This window comes from Podarcis raffonei, chromosome 1, assembly GCF_027172205.1.
Source record: "Podarcis raffonei isolate rPodRaf1 chromosome 1, rPodRaf1.pri, whole genome shotgun sequence".
Classification (NCBI taxonomy): Eukaryota; Metazoa; Chordata; class Lepidosauria; order Squamata; family Lacertidae; genus Podarcis; species Podarcis raffonei.
The window spans coordinates 24,008,834-24,022,209 of NC_070602.1; the positions used below are offsets into that span (position 1 = coordinate 24,008,834).

Below are 13,376 nucleotides of genomic sequence, written 5' to 3' on the forward strand. Positions count from 1 at the left end.
TAAAGGACCCCTGGACAGTTAAGGCCAGTCAAAGGCAACTATGGGGTTGCGGCGCTCCTCTCACTTTCAGGCCGAGGGAGCCGGCATTTGTCCACAGACAGCTTTCCAAGTCATGTGGCCAGCATGACTAAGCCACTTCTGGCACAATAGAACACCGTTGACGGAAACCAGAGCGCACGGAAACGCTGTTTACCTTCCCGCCGCAGCGGTACCTATTTATCTACTTGCACTTTGACGTGCTTTCGAACTACTAGGTTGGCAGGAGCTGGGACAGAGCAACGGGAGCTCACTCCGTCATGGGGACTTGAACCGCCAACCTTCCGATCGGCAAACCCAAGAGACTCAGTGGTTTATACCACAATGCCACCCCTGTTCAATTAGTAGCGGTATGTGCAGGTAGGGCAGAGCTGCCCTCCTGACTCCATCAGTGCTGCTTATCAGGTTGTGGTCACCTGACACTTCCATCACATGGCCCTTATCTCGCCCCATCCCAGTCCAGGTTTGCAGCAACAATGCTGGTGTCAGGAGGGTGGTCCTGCTCCACCCCACTACATCCCCTGCTATTGGTTGCCATCACAGATATGAGAAGTACCACAAAAAAGTCGCAGTTTCAATCTCCAGACCTGCAATTAAAATAATATTTGGTAGCAGGACTAAGGGAAGACTCCTGTGCCTACTACCTCTGTGCAGGAGGCCGGGAGTTGCTGCTAGTCGGAGTAGATTTGTAGTGGGCTGGGTAGACCAAAGGTCTGGCTTCTGTGTCCCAGGTTCCAGCTGTACTGATGTTGACTTGCTTAATGCAAGATCCAAAATAGTGGCTTAAAGTTGATTTCAGATTCTGGGCTAAGTGGGAAATCTATTTAGCTTTAACCATTGTTATAGTCGGTGCTGATGTGGTTAGACTTGTGCTTCTGAACGGAGGAGGTGGTGGGCGAAGGAAGTTTGCAACCCCACAGCCTGATTAGGAACATTACATCTGCGCCTGCATAAAGCAAATGTCATTGGTGCAAAAGTGGCACACAGTTCAGCAGCCGCCTTGGGCATTTGATGTCCATTTCAATTTGAGTGCCATGAAGCCTGAGCATTGGGAGGCAACGTTTTCCCATGGAACAAAGACGTTTCTATTGAACACTCTTGAATAGATGTATAGGGCCTCTTTTGAGCTAACTTCAGTTTCCTCCAAACGATCCCCCTTGTTGTGTGATGGGTACCCTTACACTGTGGAACATCTGCTGGAAATATCAGCAAAAGCCTAATTGTTTTAATGGGCTCGAAGTGACATTTCCTTAGGACAAAAAAGGAAGGGAAAAAAAGATTATTTTGCAGGAAAATGTACAATTTTCTGTCATCTGATGGGTGCAACAAGAGTTAAGGCGTGTAAATTAAATCTGTCATTCCTGGCAATCCTTTGCTTACAGTGTATGCTAGTGGTTCGTGCAATTAATGGGTGCCTTATTTATTCTGTTCCCTTCATCCAATATTAGATGCTGGCAATAGAAACTAGAAGGTGGATTCTGATGGTGCAATTAGATGTTACAGAGCATGGATGGGGAACTTTTGGCCCACCAGATTGTGTTGGACTTCAGCTGCCACCAGCCCCAGCCAGCGTGGCCAGTAGTAAGGGATGATGGGAGCTGGAGTACAGCAACATCTGGAGAGCTACATCACTAGGGAAGAGGAGGTTGGCAGCAGTCATGTGCCCCCATAACATCTGGCTAGATCCCATGACTGACATTTATTAGAAGACACTATATATTGTTGTTCTACCTGCTTGTATTGTGGTTTAAAATGGGGGGGGGGAGAGATTGGACCACAATCAAGAAACTGTGTTCCACAGAGATGCGTGATTACTTTTTCTTTCATAGAATCTCTTACGTTTTTAAGGTGGGCATTACTGTAAATAGGATTTCTAATGAATATGTTGGTGGGCTGACTGTTTTGTGGCGAATTTTTCTGCTGTTTTATCCGTCTTGGCTGTTTTCCTTGTTGTAACAGTTGTAGAATATGAATTGGGGGGGGGTGCTTATCTTGTAAGCATCCTTGAGCACCCTTTTAGGAGCCGAAAGACAAGGTAAAAATAAATAAACATTATGCGAAACCTTGCCTTCATTTTAATGTCAGTAGGGAGTTGCTTTGAGCTAAACAGGTGTCTGAAACACAAGCACATAGTTTTACAAGGGAAATGGGGGAGAAGTGGGAGCATATAAATGAATTGCCTCAGTTTTGCTGATTCTTTCTAAGCACAGTTCACTTCATTTTCACTCAACTAACATTTTAGGTTGCCTCTTTCAGATCTTTAGTCAAATTGTGTCCGTTTCTTGAGGGGTGGGGTTATGTTGGGGTAGTTTGTTAATGTATTTTTAGAAGCTAAGAAGAAAAAGGAAAAAACAATCAGTTTATTCGAGAAAGTGCCTCTCTGTTTCTGAGTAATCATGGTGAGGATTTTGATGTCACCCTTAAGATTGCTCACCTTTGGAAGGCATTTCCTTTGGCGTTGTATATGTGTATCCTCACAAGTAAAATATGTGAGATCCTGTTATCTTGAGAGGCCATGGTTTGAACTTGGACACCTTACAAAGATACGTCCTATTCTCTAACACAGGGCAGAAGATGCACCAGGGTCAACTGGTAAATCTCTTGAGTGATTTGGCATACATCAGCAAGAGTTTTTGTCTCCCACTTGTTTAACAAAACATTCCCCCCACACCTAAATAAGACTGCTGAAATGAAGAAAGCTAAGTAGGAATGATCTTTATGTGTGAAGGGACTGTGAGCTCAGTTCAGTTCTGGTACAAAAAAAGAAAAAATCTGGGTTCAGAATATTCTTGGAGAGTAATTCTGAGTATCATTTGTGTGTGGCTCTAGCTGGTCAATCTTCAGGTTCTAGTAAGAAAACAGAGATGATCTGGCAAGCATTAAGTCTTTCCACTCTTATTCCACCTGCACATGTTGACTTCTCCCAAGAGGTCAGTTGCTGGAGGGAGATTTGATCAGAGGAGCTCTCATGCTTTGTCAGTATGCTGCACTGACTGATCTATCACAACTTTCTGTGGCTACACTTGACTCATGAAATATCACATGCAACTCTTTCCTAAGTTGTTTTTATATATATATAAATTTATGAAGCAGCGATTCTTCTTTCCCCCTGCTCCAGTGAAGCTTGATATTTTAATAAACATGTTAGTTTCACAACTGAGCTAATTTGTCCTCCTCTTTTTCTTGCAATTTGCCTCCAGTTCCTCCCGGAGTTATCCAAAATGGAGCTCGCATTCTGAGTAGAGGAATCTTCCCAGGAGTCAGGCCACTGCCAATAAACCCAATCGGAAGCATGGCTGCTGCAGTAAGGTAAGTACAGTATCAGTGGTGCAGCGGGAGATGGCAAAGAACCTTGAAAGGAGAACTCTTTGAGAGAGCGCTGCTGAACTTGCAACAGGTTTATTTGCAAGATCATTGACAGATTTTCAGTGCAGCTTCTACACCACAATTTACTTCCTTTTGAAGCAAAATCTAGAGATGTCCTTTCTCTGTGGCTCTGGCCACACTTTGCACACAAGTAATGCAGCTTTTCAGATTCATACAGAAACATTTACTAGACAAACAAATTTATCCAGCTTTTTACTCTGTTCTTATTTGTCAAAGGGTGGCTCTAGCATACAATTCTCCCAAAAGCAATTGCCACATCAGGCAAAATATTAAATGCATATTATTATTATTTTACATTTTTACATATTTCACTGAATATTAAGACATGTCTTAGATTTGGGTCTTTCTTTTCTGGTCTATTCTCACTATTTCAGTACCATCAGGGAATGCTTTGTCTTTGTCCCCCACTCCCAAAAAAATGCAACTGGTCAAGTGCCCATAGTCTACTTGATCACAAGATTATGTACAAATGACTACTTGTGTGCTCACAACATAAGAAAAATGCAGTATTTTAGCTAAGTATTTAGCCAACATGCTTAAGTACACTTTTTTCCCTCTCTGTGTGTGTTTTGTTCATTACATCTCACAGTTGTAGCCTGTTTAAGCCATTTGTAGACTGTTCCCTTTTCAAACAGTAATTGAATGAATGAATTTCATTGTTTCCCAGTTTCTGTGCAAGCTCACTTGGCTGCTGGCCCTTGAGCCAATTAGTTAGTGATCTTTTGCAATCATTTCACCTTTGAGTGTCCAACCCAAGGTGTTGTGAATTGTTTGGATAATGTGCATTGTTCGAAAATACTAAAACCCAGGGCGAATTCGCCACTTGACATACGTAAAGATTAGCCATGGGAGATTATGTCATTATGCTGCTGTTGTCCTTTTGGCTTAAACCACATAAATAGATCTTTTGTTTCAGTCTAATCTGTAAATGGAAATTGACTATTTTTAGTGTGTTGAATCATCATTATTTAGCACTAAAGCTGCCCCAACAGAACATGGTTTTTTTGACAGCAGCTCTTATTTCACTACATCCACACTGCTTTTCTGTTGCTTCTTGCTGCTATTTTTGCTTCCTGTTTTTACTATTCTGTTGTTGTTTTTACAACAGCAAGCCCATACAAATTATAAAACATCATTATATTGTTCTGAAGAGCAATTCTTGACTAGTATGAATTGGTAGTCTGTGGTCAATTTTTTTACAGGTGAAATGTCAGGTTGACAAGAGTGGTCTCTGAAATTTTCTTGTAATTACTCATTTTAAAATGTGCTCCTATCTGATGAAATTAACCCATAATCACAAGAAAACATTTGGCAACAGCAAGGGTTATTCTACGCTCCCATTCATTACATTTGGAACTTACAAATAATGCCTTCCCAGAGAAGAGTGCCCATGGATCTTCCTTCCCCAACTTGGAGCCCTCAAGGTGTTTTAGATTACAGCTCCCATTAGTCCATGACTATGCTCGCTAGGGCTGATGGGAGTTGTAGTCCAAAGACTATGGAGGGCACCACCTTAAGGAAGGCTGCCATAGATTGTATTGGGGAACTTTCATGTAATGGGATCTCTCTTACTAAATGGGACCATATGTTTGTCATTGCCTCCATTGCTACTTTTTTGAGGTGGAGCAATGATGAAAAAAGTTAATGGGAACGTGATAAAAGCGAATGATTGCAAGGATTTTTCATTGTGAATGGAAGCTAGAAGCTTAATGACCAAGAGCCTGAACCAGGAATCCAGAAGTAATGACCAAGAGCCTGAACCAGGAATCCAGAAGTCCCTGGTTCAGATTTCATTTCTGCCATAAACAAGCTGTTCTCTCTGTTCCACCCTGTGCATTGTAATGTATAAAGGCCAAGATGGAGGTGTGAATGGGACCAGTGGTGGAGGAACCCTCTCCGGCACCCGGGGCAGAATGGGCGCACGAGCAGCAGCCTGTACGGTTGCCGTGTGAGTGGCAGCCCATACGGACGGCTCGTGAGCGGTGCCCATACTGACTGCATGCGCGCCCTCGGCCACTTTGCAGCTGGGGGGAGGCAGCGGGCCATCTTGTCACACACCCACCCCCAGAGTGGTACCCGGGGCGCGCCCCCTTCATACGCCCCTGAATGGGGTATCTTTACAACCCTAATTGCTGCTTTTCTTCTTCTTTTCCTTTTTGGTGGCAGGGGGGTGGATTGGAAGAGGCAGTTGCCAGCCCAGATTTTTTTCTAAGCCTAGCTGCTTCACTGGAAGGGATTTTAGCGGGGGCGGGGGGCGGATGGCAGAAGGAAAATTGGTGCCAAGGTACCAGCTCTGGCACCACCCACTTTTGGCCTTGGCTCGTCCCATGTCTCACATGAGGCCTTTGAGGGAATTCCTGAGGGGGGAAAATGGTTACCTCCTCCTGTCTCCCTCCCCACTACAAATGTTTGGCATTCCTGCTCAGTATTTAGACGTGTTCACGTACACTACCTTGCATACAAGGAAAAATGAGAGTGTACACTCCAGCAATGTCTGGGGAAATAACTCTTTTCCGCACCCTCATGCTGAGAAAAACATGCAGATTATGGCTCCTGTTTTATTCTGCACTGTTGAACTGCGGTCAGCAATTAGTTTTTCATGAGAACCAGTTGGAGAAGGGTGGGTGGGTAATAAAGCAAAGGCCCAACTGTATTATTTTTACCTCAGTTCTGCTCTTGGTTTGGTAAAAAGAGATCAATTTGGCTCTGGGACTTCATTTCCAGCTTCTGCTTTGAGGCCTGCCTTCTGTCATTATTTTATACCCATACCTATTTTGTACAAATTTGATCTTTTTTCATAAATAAACAAAATATATTTATTTGCCTTTTTTTACATGCTTCCCCCCTCCCATGCCTTTTTAACTGGCCATTTTGACACTTTGAGTAGCACCAAAGCAAAATTAACCATTGTAGCATGTAGTGTAGGTACCAGGCATACGCAGACCTGACCACATCTTCCCAAATGAGAAGCCAGCAAATGTTTTTGCAAATAAATAAATCTGGACGATTTAAAGGGTTCCCCTTGTTCAGTCCGAAAAACACTTTATATGTCGCAGAGCAGAGGTTGCTTTTGGGAATACAGGATTCTGGAAACATATGCCATGTTGATACCAATGGTCTCAGGGGTGAACTTCCCTCCGCACTGACAGTGCACACCTTTGCATTAATGCTACATCTGTTCTGATAATAGTCAAAGCCCCGTTTTATTAGCAGATCATTACACAGGCTGTGTTTGCAGTGGAGCTTTGCATATATAATTATGATGTGAAATCCCTCTTGTAAGTTTTCCTGCCAATAATACAACAGACTTAGCTGCATTGATTTGTACTCTTTGACCCACTGGGATGGGACCTGATTATGCCAGGGAATACTGCTTAGTGCTAATTTACTCCCTTAGAACCAGAAGTGCCTGAGAAAACATTTCTCCCGCTTTGAAATGGAAACTCTTCCACGTCGCTGCACAGAAGTGTGGGAAAATATGGAGTAGCGAAAGCTACTAACTTCCCAGATTTGCCAGCGACTAAAAGCTGCAGTCTTCACAAAGATTATTCTCCAGAACAATTACATTTGGCCATCCAACAGTATACTTTGCTCTTAACCAGAATCAATAGAGAGGGGCCACTGTGCACACACACAGAGAGAGAGAGGTGTCAGAACTAAGTTTTAGGCAGCTGTCAGAGGATAGCTTCAAACCAAGAACCGGGAGCTGAACCAAGAATTCAGAACCAAGATCCATCTAGAAATATACCAAGGAAAACCTTGCTGCTCAGGAAAATTCCCAGCCCATTTATAGCCCTTCTTGTCCAAAGCCCAAGGACAATTCATTGCCATGAAGATAAGCAATCCTGAAGCTTTTGGTTGCTCACCACAAGCGGTTAGCTGCACACAGAAATGATGGTTTCTGGTTTACACCTTTGCAGCTCTTGACAAAAAGGCTTTTTCAAAAGTAAGAAGAAGTTGCTACTTATTTAATTTATTACCCACCCTTCACTATCCCAGGACAGGTCACAACCATTTTAAATTCAATATTCGAGCCAATTAAAAACAAATTAGCAGTCACAGGAATTGGATGGGCCCTGAAAACACATATCCCATATGCCAAAAGCCAGGGTAAAGAGGTCCATCTTGAGTATATGGTGGAAACTATACATTGAAGGTCCCCGGTGCACCTCTGTGGAGAAGGAATTTCACAACCTAGGGGCTGTCACAGAGAATGCCCAGACAACCACCAGCCCCAGACTTCTGAAGATGGTGAAACTACCAAGAGGGGTCCCTCCACTGATTTTAATACCCAAGAGGCTCTGTAGGGAAAGGAGATAGGCCCCAAATATCTGAAACACGAAGTCCTCTAGGGCTTTGAACACTAAGGTGAGCACCTTCATTTAGACCCCAAAAAGAACTGTAACCAATGCAGCTGTTTTAAAACAGAAGTTATATGAATGCTAAAAGGAACCCCAGAAAAGTTGCCTTGGGGTTCAGGGACTAACAATGAATGGGTGCCAATTGCAAATAAATATCAGGCAAGCCTGATTCTGAAATGTTTAGTTTTGTTTAATAAATACAATTAAATAGTCATACTACGATAGAACACTCTATAAGCCTAGAGCATCAGAAAACATACCCTAATTTGCATTTGCAACTTGGTATTTTCAGGAAAAGCCACATCACCGTGGGCAACCCCACTGCTCTTCTCTGTGCAACCAAGCCCCTACTGTTCAAAAAAGCAGCAATCTTTAGGTGGTCAGATGGTCTTCTTCCATGGGATGCCAGTGGAGAGAAAAATGTTATATCGGAATGGAGACTCCATGTGGACTTCGGGGTCTGATATAACTTTTTCACAAAGATTTTTATGTGGGTGGGTGTGAAATGGGGGGTACATGTGGCAACATGTATTATTTTTAATTTCAGTCAGGTGTCATAAAGAGTACACTTTCCATGCAGACAGCCCCAGACTCAAGCCCCAGCATCTCTAATTCAGAGGTTTGGGTACCAGGTGGCAGAAAGGATCTGTGCCTGGGGTCCTGGAACAGCCACTGCCTCTCAGAGCAGACAATATTGTGCTAGATGGGCCTACTATATAAGGCAGCTTCCAAGGTCCCTGCAAGCTGCAATTGCCAGCATCCAGGAAGCTTGGAGAAATACTGGCTACATGCCGTGGGGCAGATTGCTAATGCCGTTAGTGGAGGCACCCCATGTTCTTCTCCTGTCGGGCTAAACAGGTGGCCCTTGCTATCTGTGCTCCTCATCTGCCTAGCCCAGTGGGAGAAAGTTGAGAGGGGAGTGGACCTCCATAGGGTTGGCAGAAGGGAAGCAGCTTCCCAGGGCCCTCTTAGCAACTTAGATCAGGGTGGGTTGCCCATTGACTGTTAATGGTTTGTGCATAAATCAGTAGACTAGTATATGTTTCACCTCAATTATCCATCTGCAGTTTTGGATATGAGGAGGCAACCTGGTTTGCTTCTATAAACACACACAGACACACCCCTTACCATCTGAACAAGTTCGATAAAATCAAAATATGGTAGTGCACCGATTGGCTTGTAAAGCTGGATATGTTCTCTCTTACACAGAGTCTGCCATGCTGTGCAACTTCCCACCTATTGTGCTCAATCTCTCCACTCCCTCGACTCCCTCGGAGCAAGAGTGTTCTTGCCAAGTGTTGTGCAAAGCCTCAGTGGCACATCCTCTTGACTGCGTCGCATTAATTCAGCAATTGCCAGAACTAGTAAAGGCAAAAAAATAATAATGATGACCCAAGTCACTTAAGTCTTTCCCCTAAATTGTGCTGATCTGGAGCATCATCTTCAAATCGTACCATTTTGGCTTAAAAACCAAGAAATCTGCCACTTCAAAGGGCGTCACGTGCTTCTTCCTTAATGAATGGTTTTAAGGAGCTGGTTTTAAATGCACCGTACCATTGTTTTGAATATGGATGACTTCTTCTCTAAAGCATTTGGCATCGTTTAATGACAACCCCTGCAGTGGTGACACCGTCTCAGAGTGAATGCATCTGGCGTGCTGCACAATCATGAATGACATTGCGTTTAGCTATTAATAATTGAAAGAGCTTTGTCTTTGTCTTTTCCCCCCCTGCTGGGTTCTGCATATAATTTATGGATCATAAACTACCTCCTAATGTCCAAGGAAAAAAAATGTTATTGGGCAAGAAAGGATGGAAATTTGGAAGGGGAGGTGGCAACTTGTGATTTGTTTTTTTAACATTTGTATCTCTCAGGAAAAGAAAGGTCTTTGCAATCTTGCCAGCTTCTCATACGTGTTTATTTTTTGTTTTATCATTTCAAAAGCTTAACATGATAACTAATAGAAGTTTCTTTGTGGCAAATGGTGACACCATGGTTAAATGTAAAATGTATGAGCAGCTGTGAGCCTCAGATTCATATACTGCTTCCTTTCCTAGCTCACCATGATCAGAAGCACATAATTTTGCAGTTTGTGGCAAACCATAGTTTGCTGTTGTGTCTCAACACAGCAAACTCTGGGTTTTTTGTTTGTTTGTTTTGCAAAACAGGGCCTCCTCTCCCTCCTGCACACCCACACCCCAGTCTCTTCTGGGTTTCACCCCAACCCTCTGCATCAAAATGGGATGCTCAGAAGCTGTGCAGGAGAGGAGGAAAGGGAGAGCGGGGACAACTTTGTTGGATACAAGCCATAGTTTGGTGTGCTCAGACACAGCTATAATTAATGTACAAGGGAGGAGAGAGCAGAGTGCAGATTCAAAGCAAAGAAATCAGATATTTTCTCATACGAATCTTTATTGTTTTAGCTCATTGAAAGCCAATTAGAGTTTAGTTTCATTTTTAAAGTTGTGCATGCATATATTCAACTTGGGCAGTTCACTACCATTGGATGGCTAAAAATATCACTGGTTTCAAAAAGACCTAGATCGAGCTCATGTAGAATAAGGCAGTACCTTTGCTACATACTTAAAACAAGACTTGAAGCACAGGCGTAGCTGAGGGGGCAGGGGGAAGCTGCCCCCCCATGAAGTAAATAAATAAAAAGTACTTAACTAACTGAGGTTCTCTCCCCCCCCCCCCCAATATAAAGCCTGGCTTCTGCACTGAGTAATATGATTCATGGCTGTGGTCTTGCTAGAGTTACGTATTGCAACTTACCCAGCCCTAAGCAAAGTTTTTTTAAAATCTGAGGCTCAGTGTAAAACACAGGGCTTGGAGACCCCTGGAGTCTACCCCCAAAGTGCCCCTGCTAGTAGGGTACAAAAAAGGAAGGGTGATACCCCCTCTGCCAAGTTCCTTGTCCCTCTTTGCTTCTCCCACAACACACTACAAAGCACCGTATTTCCAGATCGTGCAAAATGCTTTCCTCACTTATTTCTCCCTGAAATATTTTTGTGTTTCACTACTAAGAACAGGTTCAGCACTGTCTGTTTATTAAGATGATTCGAGGAAATGTTTGTTGTTGTCTCAATCCCTATAAGTATTTCCCAAGGAATGGATCAGGTGTTGGGGAACTTTTGACCCTCTAGATGTTGCTGAACTACACCTCCCATCAGCCTCAGCGGGCATGGTCAGTGACCAGGGATGATGGGAGTTGTAGTTTAGCCACAACTGGAGGGCCAAAGGATAACCCACCCTTGGAATGGATTCTTCTCACCTTTTCTCCTGGCTTCTTATGCTGTTGCTCCATGATAGCCTTCCCCAACGTGGTCCTGGCTGGGGCTGATGGAAGTTGAAGTGCAAAACATCTAGAGGGACCAGGCTGAGGGAGGCTGCCCTATGGTCTATCATAATGGCTGAAGCTAGATACAAGATTGGTAGATCCAGCCTGAAATATGACCTAATGACCACTTCTGATGGTCTTAAACATCACTTCCACGGAAGATGATATTAAGACCTGGAGTGGCTTCTCTCAAGTGTCATCGAAACGCTTTGCATTTTCAGTTCTTCTCTGATTAGTCATACAGTCTGAGAATCAAGTAGGGCAGAATTAAGGGCACTTGTAAATCACAGGACTTCACTTTATTAAACTGACATAAGAGGGAACGTATATTCTCCAGTGTACTTCAGGACAATCCCTTTGAGTTAAAATGAAGTTATCAACAGGTCCTTAATGATTATTTTGTATTCGTGTTTTATGCAGCAGTGGAAACCCAGTTGTGTCAAGGAGCCCTACAGTTAATACCTGTAGCTCTGGAAGTTTGAGGGAATATGCTTTTGCATGTTCCTATATGAAATTTTATTCATTTTATGCCTCTTACGATAATATGCACATCACACTTTAGCTGACCACTGGATTTAGCACTTCTCTTTTGTAGTTCTCAGAAATTTGGAAAAATCAAATATTTATTTAGACATGTACAGAGGTGGATTTGGGGGAGTGCGACCGGTTCGGTTGCACTGGGCCCAGAGCCTGGGGGGGGGGCACCACAGAGGGCGCCGCAACAGTGATGTAGAATGGAAGGCGGGGGGGGTGCCAGATTTTGGCTTCGCAGATTTGAGACCCCAAGGTCTGCCACTGAGATGTAGCTTGTATTAATATTGAGAAGAATTGTTTCACAAATTGCAGATTGATGCAGAAGCGAAATTAGACAGAATGATGGGTAAAATCATGCAAAAGTGACCCTGATCCAAAATGGAATGGTCATCTCTACCTGTAAAAAGAAAATGGTCTTGCCTTAATATATAGCTCAACTGTAAAAGTAATTTTTGCAGGATGCCTCATACTAACAAATTTGCAGTTGCGATGACCCACGTAATACAGCGAGGGGGAAAAGTATTTGATCCCCTGCTAAATTTGTCTGTTTGTCCTCTGACAAAGAAATGACCAGTCCATAATTTTAATGGTAGGTTTATTGTAGCGGTGAGAGATCAAATACTTATTTCACTCATTATAATGCACATCAATCTTTGACTTTTGTCTTCTGGGTTTCTGGGGTTTTTCCTGTTGTTATTCTCTCTCTCACAGCTACATTAAACCTACCATTAAAACTATGGACTGGTCATTTCTTCGTCAGAGGGCAAAGGGGCAAATTTAGCAGGGGATCAAATACTTTTCCCCCTCACTGTAAGCTAGAAACCATATTTTCCCCAGAATGTGGCTAAATGACAAAATGACTGCAGAATACTTCTTTATATCTTAGTGTGTTGTATAGCAAAAATACAATACAAAGTACATTTGTCAGTTTTATTTTTTAAAATTCCCTTATTATTACTTTTTTCCGTTCAGACTTCCGTGTTCTTGCATAAATAATAGACTGTTCCCCATATGCTATGGAAAATCCCCTGTGACAGTATATAACATTTTCCCCTCACAGTCCTGCACGTGATGTGTTTGGACAGAAATGTGGCTGAATATTCAAGCACCCCTCTTCCCCAAACAGACACAAAAAGCACATGACACTATACTGCATTGATTTTATCTGTTTTTCTTGTTTTGAATTTGAGCTATCATGGGAGGGTATCTACCCTGAAAAGTGGCCTAAAATTGTGCAACAAGTAAAAAAAAAAAAAAGTAATATTTGTGTGTTCGTACATATGCAGTCTGGTATTGGGACCAACAGATGGTTTATTAGAATATAGTAGTTACCCTGTAACTTTAGTGCTGTTGTGTTGACATGTTTTGTGTAGCAATCTGATCTGCACTGTTGAAGTAGGTACTTTTTTGTGGGGGCAAAAAGTTTTAACACCTGAGTGGCAGTTGCGTTTCAAAATATCTCCAGAACCTTGATCCACGACCCAGTTAAATAGCAGTTATTATAACTTAGGCTGATTTTAGCACACATTCAGTAGATTTCACTGGGACTGAATCATCTCTAAACCAAATCAGTGTGGTGCGGAGGTTAAAGTACCAGACTAGAAGCAAAGATGCTGAGGTGAGGTTCAAATGCCCACCTGGCCATAGAACTCGCAGAGTAATATTGAGCCAGGTTTATAGCAAACAAAGAATATGGGGCAAGTTTCTTGTATTATGTG

At 42.9% G+C, this 13,376-nt stretch overlaps 1 protein-coding gene across 6 annotated transcripts in view; it reads left to right on the forward strand.

The window, feature by feature from the left end:
- The window catches only part of FOXN3 (forkhead box N3), a 189,244-nt gene that overhangs the window by 165,264 nt on the left and 10,604 nt on the right, over window positions 1–13,376 (forward strand). For all 6 annotated transcript variants that reach the window (XM_053377208.1, XM_053377199.1, XM_053377192.1 and 3 more), the window contains one exon: window positions 3,237–3,345. In XM_053377208.1, the coding sequence (XP_053233183.1) occupies window positions 3,237–3,345 (109 nt within the window). The remainder of the gene's footprint in view (window positions 1–3,236; window positions 3,346–13,376) is intronic.